This window comes from Lipomyces doorenjongii, assembly GCF_038497915.1.
Source record: "Lipomyces doorenjongii strain NRRL Y-27504 unplaced genomic scaffold V1508scaffold_19, whole genome shotgun sequence".
NCBI classification, from domain to species: Eukaryota; Fungi; Ascomycota; class Lipomycetes; order Lipomycetales; family Lipomycetaceae; genus Lipomyces; species Lipomyces doorenjongii.
In genome coordinates, this window is record NW_027118086.1 from 138,085 (window position 1) to 156,663 (window position 18,579).

At 46.0% G+C, this 18,579-nt stretch overlaps 8 protein-coding genes across 8 annotated transcripts; 5 read left to right on the forward strand and 3 right to left on the reverse strand.

Annotated features, from left to right (window-relative positions):
• Positions 1–66: 66 nt before the first annotated feature.
• Positions 67–4,375, forward strand: V1508DRAFT_415999 (uncharacterized protein). Its single transcript, XM_066940155.1, has 10 exons — positions 67–533; positions 621–733; positions 785–877; positions 935–1,045; positions 1,100–1,186; positions 1,240–1,299; positions 1,349–1,447; positions 1,500–3,089; positions 3,141–3,809; positions 3,865–4,375. The coding sequence occupies exons 1-10, from the start codon at positions 358–360 to the stop codon at positions 3,921–3,923; spliced, it is 3,057 nt and encodes a 1,018-aa protein (XP_066796314.1). The 5' UTR covers positions 67–357; the 3' UTR covers positions 3,924–4,375.
• V1508DRAFT_416001 (uncharacterized protein) lies at positions 4,376–5,122 on the forward strand. Its single transcript, XM_066940156.1, has one exon. It carries the CDS (start codon positions 4,500–4,502, stop codon positions 4,935–4,937), a length of 438 nt encoding a protein of 145 aa, XP_066796315.1. The 5' UTR covers positions 4,376–4,499; the 3' UTR covers positions 4,938–5,122.
• A 405-nt stretch (positions 5,123–5,527) lies between these two features.
• On the forward strand, positions 5,528–6,463 carry V1508DRAFT_385312 (ribosome biogenesis protein SLX9-domain-containing protein). The gene is made up of 2 exons (XM_066937795.1): positions 5,528–5,653; positions 5,707–6,463. The coding sequence occupies exons 1-2, from the start codon at positions 5,651–5,653 to the stop codon at positions 6,409–6,411; spliced, it is 708 nt and encodes a 235-aa protein (XP_066796316.1). The 5' UTR covers positions 5,528–5,650; the 3' UTR covers positions 6,412–6,463.
• Positions 6,464–6,659: 196 nt separating this feature from the next.
• V1508DRAFT_432146 (NAD-dependent glycerol-3-phosphate dehydrogenase N-terminus-domain-containing protein) lies at positions 6,660–7,785 on the reverse strand (the record flags this gene model as incomplete). The annotated part of the gene is made up of 2 exons (XM_066941946.1): positions 6,660–7,686; positions 7,745–7,785. The coding sequence occupies 2 exons, from the start codon at positions 7,783–7,785 to the stop codon at positions 6,660–6,662; spliced, it is 1,068 nt and encodes a 355-aa protein (XP_066796317.1).
• An 860-nt stretch (positions 7,786–8,645) lies between these two features.
• On the forward strand, positions 8,646–10,338 carry V1508DRAFT_438988 (concanavalin A-like lectin/glucanase domain-containing protein). Its single transcript, XM_066942196.1, has 4 exons — positions 8,646–8,927; positions 8,979–9,403; positions 9,458–9,706; positions 9,759–10,338. The coding sequence occupies exons 1-4, from the start codon at positions 8,786–8,788 to the stop codon at positions 10,203–10,205; spliced, it is 1,263 nt and encodes a 420-aa protein (XP_066796318.1). The 5' UTR covers positions 8,646–8,785; the 3' UTR covers positions 10,206–10,338.
• Positions 10,240–11,776, reverse strand: V1508DRAFT_369546 (TFIIE alpha subunit-domain-containing protein). Its single transcript, XM_066937441.1, has 5 exons — positions 11,568–11,776; positions 11,423–11,518; positions 11,227–11,368; positions 10,936–11,177; positions 10,240–10,885 (listed from the first exon to the last, which is right to left on the reverse strand). Exons 1-5 carry the CDS (start codon positions 11,660–11,662, stop codon positions 10,372–10,374), a joined length of 1,089 nt encoding a protein of 362 aa, XP_066796319.1. The 5' UTR covers positions 11,663–11,776; the 3' UTR covers positions 10,240–10,371.
• Positions 11,706–15,409, forward strand: V1508DRAFT_416012 (armadillo-type protein). Its single transcript, XM_066940157.1, has 2 exons — positions 11,706–12,107; positions 12,165–15,409. The coding sequence occupies exons 1-2, from the start codon at positions 12,036–12,038 to the stop codon at positions 15,222–15,224; spliced, it is 3,132 nt and encodes a 1,043-aa protein (XP_066796320.1). The 5' UTR covers positions 11,706–12,035; the 3' UTR covers positions 15,225–15,409.
• On the reverse strand, positions 15,329–17,051 carry V1508DRAFT_416015 (peptidase S8/S53 domain-containing protein). Its single transcript, XM_066940158.1, has 3 exons — positions 16,075–17,051; positions 15,815–16,026; positions 15,329–15,759 (listed from the first exon to the last, which is right to left on the reverse strand). The coding sequence occupies exons 1-3, from the start codon at positions 16,984–16,986 to the stop codon at positions 15,480–15,482; spliced, it is 1,404 nt and encodes a 467-aa protein (XP_066796321.1). The 5' UTR covers positions 16,987–17,051; the 3' UTR covers positions 15,329–15,479.
• Positions 17,052–18,579: the final 1,528 nt, after the last annotated feature.

Sequence of the window (18,579 nt, forward strand, 5' to 3'; positions counted from 1 at the left end):
GAGACATCAATCACGAAACCCGGGCACCTTATTTGGACCCGAGCTTGAATGTACTCTGGCGCGGGGAATGCCTAAGCGGTTGATCTGATTGAGTTTGTCTGACCCGCCCCTACACCTACTCCAGCGTCAGTCGGCCTAGCGCCGCCATCTAGGAGTCGCCGATAGCAGCTCGTCTATCGACATCTTAGGCTCGCCTGTCTCTAGCGGCTGCAACTTTGGTTGTTCACTGCGGATGGTGAGAGTACTCTACGGCGTTACTGATTTGGCATATTTTTAATTACTACGCGCTGGTTATATTGCTGTGGTCTTATCGTCTCTTCAAGGTCCTATCAGGTGCTACAAGTAGCTCCAACTTTGATGATGTCCAAATTCTTTGAATGGAGGCTAGCTGCCATTCTCCTGGTTATTTTACAACTAAGCGTAGTTCAATGCGAACGCTCGGGGACGCAGAACTTCACGTCTGTTCCGGTGTCGAACTTGCTCGGTTCCATTCATAAAGTTGCCCCGTTGCATAGCGTAGCTGCCGATAATTGGTAAGTTGCGTTTGACTGCTCCATCCCAGCATACGAGCCAAATTTCACCAGGCGGTGAGTCTTTGCGGTATGTTAATAATTTTCTAGCTTTAACTGTTTATTGCCGGCATACACCTGTTCGCAGTACGCGGATTGCCGGCAATACGACGGCCACTGTGAATGTCCTCCCGGTTTTGGTGGCGATGACTGCTCCGGTCCAGGTATGATATTGAGAGCTGTATATGTAATTTAACTTCTTACATTTTTGTTAGTGTGTGGATCTTTGGCCCGTGGCCGAGACCGAATGCCTAGAACCGGCCACTCTTGTGAGTGCGATGACGGCTGGGAAGGTTTGAACTGCAACGGTACGTTCTTATGTCTATGAGTAGCTGCGGCCATTATAAGCTAACGTCTGCGGATAGTATGCATGAACGACGATGCTTGCAATGCTTTTATGCCTGATGGTACTGGTGGTGCATGCTATAAGGGCGGCATGGCGGTAAAAGAAAACTTCCAGATGTGCAACGTCACCAGTAAGATCTCACAACTAAAATACTAGCTAAATTAGTAGCTAATGCAATATTTAGACCGGAAGATTCTTGATATTCTCGGAGGCAAACTCCCTCAGGTTACGTTCTCGTGTAATAGGACATCTGAGAATTGCAACTTTCAATGTAGGCTATCTGTCTACCCTTCGGTGGGAATGTTTTAACGATTGCCCTTATAGTTTGGATTGACGAAATCGAAAGCTTTTATTGCGGTTTGAATAATTGCCAGTTCTCTACTGGTAAGCATCTTGTGGCGTGCGGCTGTCTACTGTCCCTAACACCTATTAGAATCTACGGACATGACCAACAAGACATTTTATGAATGCAAAAATATTGAATGTGCCTGTGTTCCGGACAGAATGCTTTGTGGCGAAGATGGTTCCATTGGTATTCTTCTATCGGCGTTCAGCTCTTTCATGCATATGCTAACCGTATGCAGATATTACTGACTTCCTGGATGAAGCCATCAAAGGTCCAGGATCATTCTCCTGCGATTCTGCTCGAGGATCATGCGAGTTTTCAGAGCCAGCTATGGACGATTTGATCCAGTCGGTGTTTGGCGACGAGACCATTACACTCACGTGCAATAGCGGAGAATGTATGCACTATAGCGAGCTACCTGGATATGAGATTCCGAAGAAATCTTTGAACAAGAAAGTTCTGGTTGCGGGTATAATTGGCATGTTGATATTCATTGTACTAGTCAGTCTCGGATTACTTTATTTGGTCCGAAAGATGCAAGACTTGGCGAACGGTGCCGGTTTGCCTTCAGAAGATGAATCATACAAGCTAATGACTAGCCACACTCCTGCAACGTTACTTTTCGACGACGTCACATACACTGTCGGTAGCAAGAAAGTGCTTCACGGCGTTCAGGGTGTTGTTCGTCCAGGTGAGATAATGGCTGTTATGGGAGCTTCTGGAGCCGGTAAGACATCACTCTTAGACATTCTTGCACATAAGAATAAAGGCGGTACTATCGGTGGTGATATCTTGGTCAATGGATTCAAGGTCTCTGAAAGCCAGTTTAAAAGTATCACAGGCTTTGTTGACCAGGACGAAGCTTTGATGCCTACTTTGACTGTGTATGAGACGATCTTGAATTCAGCTCTTCTTCGGCTGCCAAAGACTATGTCACGTAACGCGAAGCGACTGCGAGTCTTGGAGACTATGAATGAACTTGGAATTATGGGAATTAAGGACCAAGTTATTGGCTGGGAGGGTCACCGTGGTATCTCTGGTGGCGAAAAGAGACGCGTCGCGATCGCGTGCGAACTTGTCACCAGTCCCTCTATTTTGTTTTTGGATGAGCCGACTTCCGGGCTAGATTCATTCAATGCATACAATGTCGTCGAATGCTTGCAGTCGCTGGCCAGAGACTACAAACGTACAGTTATATTCACGATTCACCAGCCTAGATCAAATATTGTGGCCCTATTCGATCGGTTGATTCTGCTTTCTCATGGCCAGCTCGTTTACTCCGGTCTCCACGATAATTGCCAGGAATACTTCGCTTCGATTGGATACGAATGCCCTAGCGGATTTAACTTGGCTGATTTCTTAATTGACCTCACAATGAAAGCCTCTAAGACCTTGCATACATCAAATGGCTCTTCTAGCCGCTCTGTGGATAATGAGGAAGTTGATTTAAATTCGAGTGCTGAAACCGCCAATGGGGAGGGTGAGCTCATCCGCCTTGAGACCAGATCGTCGGATGACAATTCTACGATCGCTCAGGGGAATGGCAACCACGCCCAGGAGTCCAGCCATGAAGAGCCGGAGTCTGACCTTGACGACTTTGTCATCAAGTACGCAGAATCTAGAATATCCGATCTAATGAAGACGGAGATCCAGGAGAGTGTGGAAATTGCGTCTACACACTCAGATCGGTTACCGGCGTTCTTATATGGCGGCCAGAAGATTGGCATCCCTGAACAATTTGTCATTCTTTCTGGACGAACATTCAAGAACTTGTACCGCGATCCCATGCTGCTTCTCACTCACTACATCATGGCTCTAGTCCTTGCAGGTACGTATTTTACGGTGCAAAATAATTGAAGCTTATACTGACATTGTATAGTCCTTTGCGGATATTTGTACTACGACATTTCGAACGATATCTCTGGTTTCCAGAACAGACTTGGTCTTTTCTTCTTCTTGCTTGCGCTCTTTGGCTTCAGCACATTGACATCTCTTCATGTTTTCGCATCAGAACGACAGATTTTTGTTCGCGAACGCGCAAATGGCTTCTATGTTCCGATATCTTACTTCGCTTCGAAGGTCGCGTTCGATATTATTCCTCTTCGTGTATTCCCTCCCGTTATGCTTGGCCTCATTATTTACCCACTAGTTGGGCTGAACTTTGAAAATCACGGAATGTTCAAGTTTTTGCTCGCTTTGACTTTGTTCAATCTCGCGGCGGCCGCTATTTGCTTGTGCATCGGCGTTATGGTTAAGGATACCGGAGTTGCGAGCTTGATTGGCAGCTTGGTCATGCTTTTCAGCTTGCTCTTTGCCGGCCTTTTCCTTAACCGTGATTCGATTCCGAAGAGCGCGTTGTGGATACAATACCTCTCTATCTTCCACTATGCATTTGAGGCTATGGCCGTTAACGAGGTTCGATACTTGACTTTGATTGAATACAAGTATGGATTATCTATAGAGGTCCCTGGCGCTACAATCTTGAGTACATTTGGATTCAATACCACGGCATACCGAAGTGATATGACTGGTCTTGTCGCATTCTTTGGTAAGGATTCTGTGATATTTGACCGCGGGTTCAGGTTAACTAACGTTAGTAATAGCTCTATTCATTGTACTCGCATATATTGGAATGCATTTCGTCTTGGTAGAGAAGAGGTAGACTTGACCCTGCAGGGATTCAAGTGGACAAGAGCATTTGTCCCGCTGACAGTTTTAATGGGATGCAATTGATACATAGTTTTTCAACGGATAATGCGGATAGAAACGGTCGTGTCGTAGGATGAGATGTCGTAGTAGTATACGGTGACACTATGTTTTGGTAAATTAATCATGATCTCTTCCTAGACTTCAACTTTGGGGAATGATTTTATCAAATTTCATTGGTTGTGTTGGTTGGCTCGATTGATAATATGTTCACGTTCGTGTGGGCGAGTATTAGTGTACGTTGACCTACATAATATTTGGTGTTTCATGTTTTCCAAGTGGGTTCTGTGTAAATAAGCGTCGCAGAGTTTTGTTCAGGAGGTTTGTTTGTATCGTCTTCCAATCATCTTTTTTGTACCAATATGTAACACGATAGAAGTTGCGGAATGTATTGTTGTCTTCACATGTGTGCATATCGACACAAACAGGCGAACGCAACAAAATATCCCCCGTGCGTTATTTCCAAATTGCACCTTATTTAATCAATAGCATCCAAAATTAAGACAGCCAACTTCAGTTCATCACCGATATCATGGCAATGGTTCCCCTCTATTTCACCAAGATAGCCGATCTCTATGAAATGTGCACTACACGTTTCGGCGATGCGCTGATCTCGATTGCGAAGACTCCAAATGATCAGCCCCAAGGGACCATCAGATGCGCCAGAATTGTCATGACGATATTGAGAATTTTCTTGCGAAGAGACACCTGGGATTCTTATCTTACTTGGTCATTTTTGCTGGGCTTGCTTTTAGTCGATGTAGTTATGTTGGTGGCATTTCTGACTTCGTACATTGTTGTGGTTGTGGCCCCCAAACCGGCTGATACTGGAACACTAAAACAACTGCCATCTCCAGTTATTTATCGCGGCAAGTTGTCAAGAACTTCACTGAGTAACTCTGGCACATTAGTTTTAGACGCAGAGGAAGGAAATACTGGGTCAATCGGCAGAACAAGAAGAATGCTGTGACGTATTGCTTCTCGCTTGGTGAACAATTATGCGCCCTCTCTGGACAAGATTCTGAAATTAGTATGCGGTTTGTGTATTAGATCTGCGTCCGGTATGGTACGAGACCTACTGTGTTCACGAAATCGGCTGGTCTCTGAACTGCTCTTTTCAGCTAGTTGTATTAATTATTCGAATAAATCAATGCTACTATATGGCTCGCAACGTGGAGATACACGAGCTTTCACATAAGAAGACACGACACTCGTCTTGGGTGAGAAATTACATTCCAATAATTTCATCAGTGACAGGCCACGTTCTTGGCCTGACATACTTGCTCAAGATATCATATGTGCGGTCTTCGATATACGTAATGCCGAGCGTGTTTACGACGCCACTAACTGACATTTAACAGTTTTTAATAGAGCAAGTATACATTTAACAATTGTGCTATTTATTATATATGTTTATAGCATTTGTTAGTTCAACTTGCACTAAACCACTTGTCGTGTTTGTACGGTCCACGCAGACAACAGACGTTTAGTAAACCTTATTTATGGGAACCGACATTTTGTTGTTTCACTGTCATCCGGGTGCCACAAACCCTTAACAGATGATCCCGCACTACCCTTTACCATTTGAATAGTGAATTTTCTTCACTTTTCAAACCCACCGGTAACTGTGCAGATTGTCATAGTGCCAGTTTCACCCCCTTAATATAAAGATTACAACCAAAGATGGTATACTTGCATGAATTTTGACACCGGTGGATGGTAAGCTAATAATTACGCAGGCACCTAGACGAAAATCCGCCGCCTCGATAGTTGCTGCACGTCAAGCGCTGCGAGCGCACACCAACGCGCTCAAACTCGCCGCGGCCAAAGCGACGATCGACGAATCGGCGTTACATGCGTCTAAATCGCGGTCTCTTGCGACGCGCACTGGTGGTGGCATTTCCAAGCCGAAGAAGAAGTCGAAAGTTGTTGCAAAGCGTGAGAGTTTGTTGAATAAGTTGAATGGAAGCACCTCCACAGGCGACGCGACAGTGGCCAAGATTTCGAAGAGGAGGAATAGGCACGTGATGGTTCCTACTTCGGCGAGTTTAGTGGCGAGGTTGAATTCGTCTACGAAGGGCCGTGAAAGTCGGGGTTTGGATGATGTGAAGATATTGTCAAAGTCTGCTCGTCGGCGGAATGCCAGAGCTATGAAGGAAAAACTTGCGGGTAGTGGGATGAATGACTTACTGGACGCGCTGCCAAGTGAACCGGTTACAGAGAAATCTGCAATCGATAATCATATGGATATTGACGAAGCCTCCGGCACACAGAAGCTTCAGGATCCGATGCTTAGCAATAAAAGAGATAGGCCGGTATCACAAAAAAAGAATGAGAAGATTGTGAAACAGGAGATAGATCGTTTTGGGAAGGTGATTGCTGTAAAGGACTTCAGGGAGAACCCGTTCTCTGCACTAAGAGGTTTCATTCAGCAGAGAATATAACGACCGTTGGGATATATGCATTGAGCAATAAACTTAAGGCGTTCGGTCTATATCATACTTTTAACTCAAGTTCAAAAGCATCACATTCTATGCCATGAAAAGCCATAACAGAAGCGCAGACTGATACCCAAAATGTTAAAACAACTGCGCGCATTCCCAGAGACGTATCCAACCTGTTCACTCAAAAAAAGTCGTGTTTTAGAAAACACATAATTTAAAATGAAACGATCCAAGAATTCGGAAGTGATCTAGTATTTCTGCTCGACATCTTCGAGAATCTGCGGCAGAGCATAGCTGTCGAGTCCGCTGAAAATAATGTCGTGGACTGCGGTGAAAAGAGGGAAGTCTTCCAACTTACCACGCCGCTCCAAAAATTCGTGCACTTCCTGGGCAGTGGTAACTCCTTGAGCTTTCTGACCCTTGAGCAACTCTTCCTCAAGCTCAAAGATCGGCCGCCTAGTCTTAATCAAAGCCGCACCAAGCTTGTTATTGCGCCCACCAGAGCAGGAAGTAATGACGTCGGCAACACCACATGATTCTTCAGTGAAAGTACTAGCTTTGCATTCCGGAAAAAATTCACGACCGAACTTGGTCATCTCTAACAATCCTCGTCGAATGATGGCAGCCTTGGCATTGTCGCCCCATGCCATGCCGTCTACAAATCCTGATGCCAATGCAACAATGTTTTTTAGAGCACCACAAAGAGAAACACCCGCGACATCAGCAACGACGTTTACGTGGAAGTAAGGTCTGTGGAAGAGCGTCCTTACGACACGGGCGTCAATGGAGTCGCTTGGATCGGGAACCTTGTACGCGATTGTCGTCTCGGAAAATTTCTCTTGCGCAACTTCGGGAGCAAGGTTGGCACCAGACAAGGCACCGCAGTATATGCCGAGTTCCTGAGAGATGTAGTCTGCGATGATGGTGATGCCGTCGCCAGAAACCTCGACACCCTTGATGCAAGAGACAGCTCTGACTGTGGACGGCACTTTGCCTTTCAGCTGGCTGCATATCCGTGGAAGAAACTGATGAGGCACGTTGAAGACTAAGAGGTTGGCATCCTCGACGGCGTCCAAAAGGTCTGGCACAGCCACGACGTTGGACGGGAGTTTGATGCCCGGCAAGTATTTGACATTCTCATGCTGGGTGTTGATAATTTCGGTGAGCTTCTGGCCAGCAACAAGCTCCTCGAAAACCCACATGCGAACGTCGGTCTCGAACATGTCGCGGTTCTCAGCCGCGTTCTCGGCCACTATTTTCGCAATGGCGCTGCCCCTACAGAGACAGTCAGTAAAGGAATTTAGTGAATTGAAAAAGGAGGCGAGGGGCCTACCAGTTGCCAGAACCGATAACAGATACTTTGAGGTTAAGCATTTTTTTGCAGGAGACGTCTGACAGAGAAGATGTCGCGGAAAGCGGCAACACGTAGAAGCTGCTGAAGATCGGAGACGACGTGGCCAGCTGCGGCTTAGGCGGATGAAGATGCAGGCGTAATTTGGGTAAGCGACAGATTGCCGACACAATTCGCATGAAATGCCGGGAAGGGTAAATGTAAATATATAATTATAGAATCAAAGACAAAAAGATATATCCGGCACACAGCGAGCCACTATACAGTCTTACACGAGTCAGCAGAGAGAACAGGTACGATATAATTCCGAACAGCGAATCCTTACTTTAATTTAAATTCAGTAGCCGACGGCGAGGATTAAGTGTTGAGCTGTCGAAGCTTTGGGCGACCGGGGGTGAGGCGCACAACCGAGGTGCGGCGCCGGGCATGTGCCGTAAAAATCGCACTTTTGTCGTGCCCGGCTCGGCGACACGCGATCCCGACATTTTGTTGGTACGAACATTCACAACTCGTCCAGACAGTTGACCCATTAGCGCAGATCCAATATAATCGGAATGCGTGTGAAATATCAATGGGCGTGATTATCGTTTGAGACATGTGAAGGTGCCTGAGTCGGCTGCCGGCTGCTCAGGCAGTCGCGTGGTGTGCTCATTTATCTCGAAGCTCGTCTTCGGCGCGGGGCAGATGGTAGAATGAAAGAGTTACGCGGAAATACGCACAACAATCGATAAGGCCGTCTGGCGGAATGCTACTACCAGTCTGCTAGAGTACCTTTAGACTGCCTTCCAGCAATTATTCATTATCCTGCCCTCTGCTTTCAGTAGTGAATAAATAATTATTATGTAGATGAACGAAACAGCGCCAACGTTCGCCAATTATCTGCGGGGCAGGAGTTAGGGCGTAGGGTTCTGCCCCTACCCTTTCGAGTTTAGGTCATATCAATTAGATCAAATATCCCTTAGTTATTCTTCGACTCTTTAACCCGCATTGGCTATCTTCATCTACCTGCGCCGGATATCACAAATGCGTGGCTCGCCATTATACCACGGCGTCCTCGGTGCCATTGCACTACTGGGCACCTGTGTGCCCGTTGTCGCAACGGATCAGCCTAATCCCTCGTTGTCCCTCGGTACACCCATATCACGCGATAAACATACAATTCCAGGTAATTGCCGAGTCTGAGGTTTTGGCTGAAGCTGGAACTGACAATATCAAGAGTGGGACAAGCTCGGCGCAGTCACAGTCGAGGGTGATCGAGTATTTCTTACAGCTCCCGGAGAGAAAGGACAGAGTGGTGCGATCTGGACACAGAACACCAATTCATATGCGACATGGGTTACGGAATTGACCTTCAGGGCGTCAGGTGGAGAACGACCAGGCGGTGGTCTCGCAATTTGGTATACTGCACAGAAGGAACAGGGTCCCATCTACGGATCAAGAGATTTCTGGGACGGCCTTGGTATTCTCATTGATTCAATGGGCGGTCAAGGCAATGTCCGTGGCCATCTGAACGACGGAACAATTAACTACGCTACTCTGCCCGAGCCACAGACTCAGGCATTTGCCCAGTGTCTACTGCGCTACAGAAATACTGGCTCCATGGTCAGCCTACGGCTCACAGTTGGACCGCGTCGACTGGAAGTAAGTCGATGTCGCATCTTGACTTGACGAGATAGGTATTGATTTGGCCCACAGGTTGAGGTAGATGGCCGAGTGTGTTTCGAAACTAACAAGATCGCGTTACCGCCTAACTACTACCTCGGCGTCTCAGCAGCATCATACGATAATCCAGATAGTTTCGAACTTTTCAGTTTCAAGACCACTGGATCTGGTGTCGCCCAGAGCAACCCGCGTGCCAAGCAGCCAACCCAACCAGACCAGCAGCCACCACGAGAACAACGTCCAGATGAAGATGAAAAGAGTGCCAAGACGATGAAGGAACTTGTGAGTGGATGCTCAAGGTATTAGTGAAATTTGCAAGCTAATATTGGTTCAGTCCGATCGCCTAGTAGCTCTGCAAAAGACAGCCGAATCAAACGTGGAAAAGATTAACTCTTTGAGCGATGAGGTCGAGTCTCTGCATAGTCTGAAGCCACTGCTGGAACGTTTGGACCAGAGACTCGGCCGGATTGAGTCGGTCGTCAGTAGAACAGAAGCCCAGTTTCATGGGGCGACGGCAAACATGCACGAGAGTACAAAGCAGAATATTGCTGCCGAAATTACGCGATTAACAGAGAAGCTAGACGCGGTCGACCATGTAATTCGGGAACATACATCGTCACTCATAGGTACCATACCTGACACTATCCACGAGGCTGTTACGAAGGGTGGACCCAGTGTCTGGGCTGCTGCATTTGTTTTCATTGCAATACAGGGAGGCCTTGTGATAGGATATCTCATTTACAAGAAGAGGCGGGCTGATTATCATCCCAAATACCTATGACGTATATTGTTATGAGGAATTTATGGCGTGTCAATTAGACAATGTGAAAAGTCCTTGTTTGGTTAGATTATTATGAGATCGATAATGAAATCACATATGATACAATAAAACAAAATTCTATATACAAATTGGATGCAGTATCAAGACTGAAAAGTTAGTATACAGTTCAAAATGTTTCCATCTCACCAAACTCGTCATCGTCTTCATCTTCCTCATCTTCTTCTTCTTCATCGTCATCATCATCTTCTTCGTCTTCGCCGTTTTGTAGACTCTTGTAGTAAGCTGCAATAACGTCTTCAGGCGCGGCTTCGTCCAACCCAGCATCGGCTCTAGTAGCCTCTACCATTGTCGGTGTAGGCTCTTCCTTAACTGCACCTTCCCGTTTAAATATTGGTTTATTTTCGCGAGCATTCTCAACAGTTGCCTCGTCCCGCTGATCTATAACAGACTTCTCAATACCAATCGTACTTTTTTGGTACCATACAGGTAAAGCATTTTGTTGTGCTTTTTCGATTTTATCTTGAGTCGTAACATCGTTGATTTTATCGCCAGATAAGTCGACTTCGATCGAAAGGCTACTGCTATTGATGCCTCTTGAGGCGTACGCGAGCTTGTCATGTGTATCCCCTATCTCGATCGATGTGGGAATAGCGACCTTGAGCGATGTATCGAAGTCGTTACTATGACAGACGTTAACCAAAATTCTGTAACCTATAGTTTAATCACGTACTCAGGTATAAAAGTATCATCGATCTTCTTCAGAGTATCAATAATCCGTCGAATTTGAGACATGAGGCGAGCAAGTCGCTCCTGGCTGATTCGAAGTTCATCGCTATCGTCGTCGTCTTGTAAAATGCTACCGCAATCCTCGCAAACAAAGCCTGACAAATCTGGAGCTTGTAATGGTAGCACGTCTATGGCTGAGTACCGACGTTTGCAAAGCGGGCACACATATCCTTGTGTGTCGACATCCTAATCGAGAATTAGATCTGTTTGATCAAATTAGTATTGACTATCATACATTTCGCATTTTATCATTGAATGTTTCGCCAAGCTTGTGTATCCTCCACTTGATTGCATCGACGGCTTCACGATACTGTATATAGTAGTACGTCCGCTGCGCAGGTCGCTGCTGGCCCTCTTTCGGCTCTGATCTCGTGTGTCTGAAAGACCAATGTGAGTCTCATGTTCATTCTCCTTGCATCCATGACTCTTACATTTTCAATAATCGATCATCGCGGAGTTTAGCGCATAATTTATGCAACTCCTTTTTCTGGATTCCAACCATTTGCGGCAAATCGTCATCAGATACTCTGACCGCACGTCAGCCATGTCGTTCCCATAGATGGTAAAATTACTCACACATTATGCCGTAATAGAGCGTCAAGAATTATAATATGCCGGGTCTCGTAGAAAGACCGTGCCACGAACTGGATCAGCACCTTGACATGCTCCATCGTAAGTTAATAACTGGCAAACGGCTTCTTGCCGCTGGCTTCAGTTCAGCAAAATTGTCGGATCAGGTTGAATTGATATTTTAATGGTCTAAGCCGTCAGAGTGTTCTATGTTAGCCGGTTGATTTGAACGATGAAATGATGGGATGAGAACTAAGGTTACATAGGGTTAGGTTATAATTGCCCTTGTCCTCGAGGTCGCGCAGTCTCAGTGATCAAACACGTACCCCGCAAATGAGATTGGATTTCCATTGATCTTGCGAACCACGGCCCGACGCAGCTAGTGCGGACGGCGCAGATATCGAAGATCTGTCAGCTCCTCTCGTTTACTAGACTCGAGACGGATGTATAGACCCCAACACGACGAGTATCGAGATGGCCTCCAGTGACGGAGAGGCCCACGACGGGATTGATCCCGAGAAGGCGCGAAGCGATGCATTCCAACGGGTACGCATACGACCGATTCTAACAAGGTACACTTATTAATTCTATGGCATTATATAGCTGAAGACCATTTGCGTACCGCTGTCGCAGTTGGCATTGACTTTAACTCGAGACGCGAACGCTGAGAACAGATTCAAGATCGTAAACGGTCTCGAGGATTTGGCACATACTCTCAATACCATTCCGCCTGAGGTATACAGTGCACAATTAGGAGACTACGTATTTTTTCCTTTGTCACATTTGCTGCGGCTTGGCGAGAAGTTAGATGATCGGACGACGGAGCTCGTGCTACAGAATCTCGAACTGCTTATACGCAACACGTGGGGCAAGAATCTCAATCCTGAACTCGGTAAACAGATGTGCATTCTCATCACCTTCTTCATTGACGACGGAACAGCGTCGGACCCCACCCGAAGCACGAAATCGGTCTCAGATGAAACGAAAAGAGCTGGCTCGCGAGCATTGTTGCAACTCTTCAAAGCCGCGTCAGTGTCGAAAGCTCTTCGAGACGTGTTCAAAGATGGCGATACTATTCCCACTTTGGCACATACTATTGCAGTCGTGGTGAAAATACTGATGGACAGTGATGATGTGGATTGCGAGCTGGCGGCTGCAGACTGCTTGCGTGTCTTGTTGATTTCGGTTATTGGGAATGGGGATATTATTGCAACCTTTCTGCCTGGCGTATCGTCGACGCTATGTAGAATTATTACTCCTTCAATTAAGAGGGCACATTTCAAGGTTCTCGCCAAGTGCGTGGAATTATTAGCATTACTCATTGCACATGCTCTCCCGGATAATGACCTAGACTATATGCGGGACTCCGATGCCAGTGAATCTATTTCAGATTCTTCGGCCCCGATGGCGGAATCAAGTTCAGTGGCGATGTCACGACATATCAGTGGCGAGGAGGAAAGTCATAGTCGCGGGAACAGCGAACGGGTCCGCGTGAAGAGCATGAGATCCAAAGCCTGGATAGAAGCCACCCGACATCAAGTAAAGCTAGCGCTGGATCCAATTACACGACTGCGCGCACATCAGCGTCCAGAGGTGAGGATGGAGGTCCGAAATTTCTGTGCGCGACTGTTACAAACTTGCTTTAAATCTCTGGAGAACTGCCGCAGCATATTTCTAATTACGCTTATATTTCTTTCCAGTGACTCCGACTACGATGTGAGCTTTGAGTCGTTTGATTTTATTCGCAATTTTGGCAGGGATAATGAAGAGGTCATTGATCTTGTGAAGGAGGGCGTTTACAGTTGGATGAATGGACTGCAACGTACACTTTCAATGCAAGATGAGCCCAGAAAGACAGCCTTACTGCTAGAGCTTAAGGTTGGAATCGATCTACTGATTGATTGGGATCTTGATATGGCGTTCTTGCAGGAGTCATTTGTATCCAACTTCCTGAGCGCGGTATCGCTAACTGCCTCCGAGTCTCCGAAAATTGTCGCCTCAGACGTTGTCACCTCCTCGGACATTGTGGCACTTCAACATGGGGGCTTGATCGAGATTCCTAGACTTGAAGACGGTCGTATGGCGTTTCCATCTCTCGATATTCAACGCATAATAGGGGCCAACGCAACTGAGTATTTAGAGCAGATTCTTGAGAATGTCGGCATATCGACAAATGGCCGCAAAATTCTTAATGATTGCATTAGAATTGCGTCGGACTCTGAGAACAGCTTACAGGACCAGCAGGTCGCTTATTGGATGTATGTTCATATGGTCAATGGCGTGCGGAAGTCGATTGAGATATTTGAAGATGATTCCACTCGGCAGTTGCTGTTCCAGTCGGCCGAAAATTTGAACGACACTTCAGTGGCGCTGATTCAGGCTTATATGGACAATGACGATATATCGCCAGCAGACAGGTCCGTAGTCCTGGTGTCGTTGGAAGCTTTGTCACTGTCAGCCGAGATCATGGGGGTAGACTTCAAGCTTTCGCTGATGGATATTATGTATCCAGTGTTAAACCTGATTGCATCTAGGTCGGCACAAATTCGGCAGCATGCATATATAGCTTTGAACAATATTGCAATCTCCACCGGCTACCGCTCAGTGAAGAAACTACTTGTCGATAATGTCGATTATGTCTTGGACAGTATTTCTCTCAGAATAAACACGCTTGATATATCGCCACGAACGCCAAATATTCTCTCCGTCCTGATCAAACTTGCTGGTTCGTCATCAATTCCATATTTAGACGATATTATTGCATCGATTTTTCAGCTGCTGGACAATTACCATGGATATTTTCGATTGGTGGAAGGATTTTTCGAGGTACTGAAGGCTGTGGTTGAGGAAACGTCAATTGCGTATTTGACAGCTACATTGTCGATAGAAAATAAGTCGCGCAGCCAACGGCCAGGAATATGGGATTTGGAAACTTTATTGACAGAGATTCAACGAAAGCCGGAATTTGTTCTCGACGAAAATGAGTTAGCGGAGAAGCACGAGGACGTCTCCGGTTTTAAATCGAGTGAAACGAAAGCTTCGGAAAAAGACGAATTTGACAGAGAGCTTGCAGAGCGAGACGCGCATCCGCCCGAGACCCATGAAGCGTGGACTTCACCGGTTCCGAAGCCATGGTATATAATTGTCAGACGCATTGCCAATCTCACGAAATATTATCTGTCGCACGAATCGTCGTCGTTGCGCTATCAGCTCCTCGATCTTCTCCATACTGGCATGCCAATTCTGGCAACAAGCGAGAAAGACCTGCTGCCGCTTATTAATGACACATGGCCACCGATTGTGCACAGACTTTCGGATCCCGAGTTTCATATCATTGTGGCAGCGCTGGGTGTTATATCAGACTATTCCAAGTACTCTGGTGACTTTATGGCAAGTCGTATTGAGCAAGTGTGGCCGACTATACGTTCCCTTCTTCCTCGTGAGCTTCCGCGAGAACGCGAGGGGAGATTTTCAAGGCCAGCACAGTTATATAATGCGGCAACTGCCTGTATTTGTACGATCGTGAGGCATACGCGCTTAAAGGAAGAAACATTCAACTCGATTATGGAGTCTGTTGCGCCGTTCCTGCGGTATAACAATGATTTACGTCAAGCGATGGCAGAAATATCGAGTGATGCCGTGTGGTTGTATTTCAATGTCTAGATCAATCTATGTATATTTTCTTGCGTCATTAGTTGTATTTTGCAATGTCACGTTTGCGCGGCGTGTTCGGATTATGTTTGATTCACAAATTCAGCGTTTAGCATCACGCTGAGGTGTACATATAGTAGCGGAAAGATGAAGAAAGTGTAAATTATTATGTAATTATTTTACCTAATCACACAGACCTAAGAGTAAACCAGAAAAACAGTGAAGGAAGAACAAGCAGAAAATAACATGTGACAACTCACGACGTTTCTATTCCTCCTCTTGAGCATCTTCCGCAGAAGTTTCATTATATCCATTGAATGCAATCAAATTTGGTGTACCAGTAGGAGATTCGGGAATCCCAGCAAGCAAATTTCTGGTCGCTAAATCTCTGATCTGCTCTTGGATGTCGGCAACCGATGCGCCTGGATCCTTGGCGACAAGGTATGCGGTCAAACCTGATACAAGTGGAGCTGACATTGACGTTCCAGACAACGTCCTTGAAGATCCACTGTGGGTAATCCATGACGACCGAATATTCGCACCTGGTCTGAGAAATGTTAGCAAACGTAGTGGTTTTGAAAACATCGGAGGCAATTTCGTACGCAAACACGTCAACGCAAGGCCCGACATTCGAAAATGCTGCAACCCGGTCTTGCTCATCACTAGCTGCGACAGTCATTACAGAGGGATCACTGGCCGGCGATATGTTGCACGCATTCCCCCCTCGATTATTCCCCGCAGCGGTCACAACATGAATACCCTGACTGATTGCATTTCTCACCGCACTATTAAGCGATTGACTAAAAGATCCTCCCTTGGGTAATGTTAGTTGCCATATTTGTACAATGAGGATGCATCTCACCAAGCTCATATTAATCACACTCGGGCCGCCATTATCAGCATGTTGATCAGCGACGTACTGGAGTCCAGATATGATGGTGGACGCGCTCCCACTGCCTAGGTCATTTAAGACCTTGACTCCGACTACGTTAGCCCTTTTTGCCACACCGAAAGTATTACCGACCGCGGTGCCCGCGACGTGAGTACCGTGGCCAGCACGATCCCTAGGTGACGAAAGCAGAACCAAGTTGACGAATCTGGCGCGGTCTGGCTGAAACTCTTCATGGTCCACCATAATACCTGTATCGAGTACATAAACAGTGACACCTAATCCTGGATTCTCATCGTACATGAAAACACTATCTGTTGTACCAGTCACTAGTTTTCTATGAGACAATCGTGCAAGATTATAGCCTGCATCGTACTGAACATCGCTCATATGCATGACAATGTCAGATTCAACGAAGTCAACCTCGGGCCGCATCGCAATCATGAACGCAAATGGCCTAACGAAACGACCAGCATATGCATGGAGAACTTTGTCAAACCGCCGAAAGATGCGTTGACGAAATTTATGTCCAGTAACGGAAATTTCGCTGTTCATCCAGCTGTAATGTGCGGCAATTTGGTCTGTGGTCGCGTTTTCTTTAAACACAACAATGTATCGATCGCGAAGGGAGCGAGCTCGAATGAAAAATTTGGGATACTCTTCGCCATCTAGAACTATTGAGTTAAAGTTAAATTCGTCATCATCAGCAGTGTTGACAGCAAGCGTTGAAGAAGGCGCAATATCTTGAATGGAGGATCCTGAGTAATCATAGTTGTCCTTAGGTGCGGCATCCGTAGATGAATTGCTTGCAGTAGCAACATGCAGAAATAGCGCTAGCTCAACGGGTATTGTAATCAGACAAATAAACTTGGAAAATAGAACCATTTTCGAAATTGAAAATTGAAGCTAGCATAATCATGTAGATCGCAGTTTATGATATTGCTAACCCATAATGGTTTGGGACAATTGTAACAATCGTAGCGCACGTGGTCTGGTTTGCTTCACAACTTGTTACGCTATTTTCGTGTTAGATGCCCCTAGATAACAATTCTATGCTTATCAAGTGGATCCTTATTGTACTGGGTGGCATTTCACCACACACAGTAGAGGGCTTGCGGTATGAACCTTACTTCCAAGGGAACCCAAAATGTGAGCAAAACAGCGGCACAATGAGAATGGATACTTTGATTATCGATATCGAAATTCCATGGCAGTGTTTCATCTGACAGCCATGAGCATTATTCAACAAGTCGCATATAGCACGCAAACAATGAAATGTATCATTCAAGACAAAGTCCATGATATAATACAGAGCATGTAATGTCATCATATATTATCCGTGTCGTTCTTAGTAATGAATATATTGTCTACTTATAGACAAAAAATACTGCTTAGCTCATTCCTTTTTGGCAATTATGTCTGAAGTCCTGCTCATCATTATAATTACATGCTCAGAAATTGATTGACATAAAACGACACGAAATATTCTCCATAGGTCGTGAGCGACGATTGTTGATTTCTACGATGCTGAGAATGCGGCCACCAACAAACTATCCGTTCAATGCAGAATTAGAACAAATGGCTTTTCTAGTATTGCAATTGACGCCACAACCGTTAGTGACAGTGCCAAAGACCTATCAGAGTAGCCTATCTAAGGTAAAGGAATTTGATATCTACATCGATTACGAATCAATGCCAACTGGATCTTTATCATACGTACCTTGGTAAATGCTGAACATGCTAGTAGATGTAGTTTTTGGAAGTTATGAATTGTCCTAATATTTGAAAAGTGCGCCAGTGGTGTTAGTCTGGTCAGATTGCCTACAGAGCCATTCATTGTGGAACCAAGATGCATCCGGGTCAGGGTGGACATGACCAACCGCTACGCTCATTGTTAGACTGGGGTCATGCAACTCGGGGAAAACCCGAGAAGGAAGCGAGCCTCAACGCGCGCCACAACAATTACCAGTAAAAGTGCCGGTAGTAGTGACCAGTAGTCCTTTGGTACACGATTCTGCTGTCGTACTTCAGGTCGTGTGGGAGAGGTTCAGCGCCGCTCTTCATTTTGCGAAGAAACGCATACTTCCCACTTGTGCGGGAACCAGTGCTTATGATGTAACACAATGCTCTCCTGGCAACACTTTCTGCGAGATCAGTGCTTAATCTTGAACACTTTCTTGTCGTTTTTGTACCTGGCATGTGCGGAATCTTCTTGAGCGAGATAGAAGGGGGATATTTATAATCAGAAAGAAACTAGAAATATGGGTGCTGTCGCACAGTCAGTGACTGTTGCAGATATTTCTGCTTTGTTTGGCACAGCTTAACGCTGCGCTCAAACAGGACCTCGCACATACCACGCACGCGTTACAGCATTCCATACCGACGGACATCACGAGTGGAATGTCCATGCGAATCGTGACATCGGTGACAACGCGGGCGTTGCGGCACTTCTTGAAACCGTACGGTATTCAGTACAAT

Coding starts and splice junctions, on each gene's coding strand:
- V1508DRAFT_415999 (XM_066940155.1), top strand. CDS start 358: ATGATGTCCAAATTCTTTGAATGGAGGCTAGCTGCCATTCTCCTGGTT. Junction 1,300..1,348: donor TAATTGCCAGTTCTCTACTG/GTAAGCATCTTG, acceptor AACACCTATTAG/AATCTACGGACATGACCAAC. Junction 3,090..3,140: donor CATGGCTCTAGTCCTTGCAG/GTACGTATTTTA, acceptor GACATTGTATAG/TCCTTTGCGGATATTTGTAC.
- V1508DRAFT_416001 (XM_066940156.1), top strand. CDS start 4,500: ATGGCAATGGTTCCCCTCTATTTCACCAAGATAGCCGATCTCTATGAA.
- V1508DRAFT_438988 (XM_066942196.1), top strand. CDS start 8,786: ATGCGTGGCTCGCCATTATACCACGGCGTCCTCGGTGCCATTGCACTA. Junction 8,928..8,978: donor CGATAAACATACAATTCCAG/GTAATTGCCGAG, acceptor GACAATATCAAG/AGTGGGACAAGCTCGGCGCA. Junction 9,404..9,457: donor TTGGACCGCGTCGACTGGAA/GTAAGTCGATGT, acceptor TTTGGCCCACAG/GTTGAGGTAGATGGCCGAGT.
- V1508DRAFT_369546 (XM_066937441.1), bottom strand. CDS start 11,662: ATGGAGCATGTCAAGGTGCTGATCCAGTTCGTGGCACGGTCTTTCTAC. Junction 11,369..11,422: donor GATGATCGATTATTGAAAAT/GTAAGAGTCATG, acceptor TTGGTCTTTCAG/ACACACGAGATCAGAGCCGA. Junction 11,178..11,226: donor TCAATGATAAAATGCGAAAT/GTATGATAGTCA, acceptor ATTCTCGATTAG/GATGTCGACACACAAGGATA.
- V1508DRAFT_416012 (XM_066940157.1), top strand. CDS start 12,036: ATGGCCTCCAGTGACGGAGAGGCCCACGACGGGATTGATCCCGAGAAG. Junction 12,108..12,164: donor GAAGCGATGCATTCCAACGG/GTACGCATACGA, acceptor GGCATTATATAG/CTGAAGACCATTTGCGTACC.
- V1508DRAFT_416015 (XM_066940158.1), bottom strand. CDS start 16,986: ATGGTTCTATTTTCCAAGTTTATTTGTCTGATTACAATACCCGTTGAG. Junction 16,027..16,074: donor GTGTGATTAATATGAGCTTG/GTGAGATGCATC, acceptor ACATTACCCAAG/GGAGGATCTTTTAGTCAATC. Junction 15,760..15,814: donor CCTTGCGTTGACGTGTTTGC/GTACGAAATTGC, acceptor AACATTTCTCAG/ACCAGGTGCGAATATTCGGT.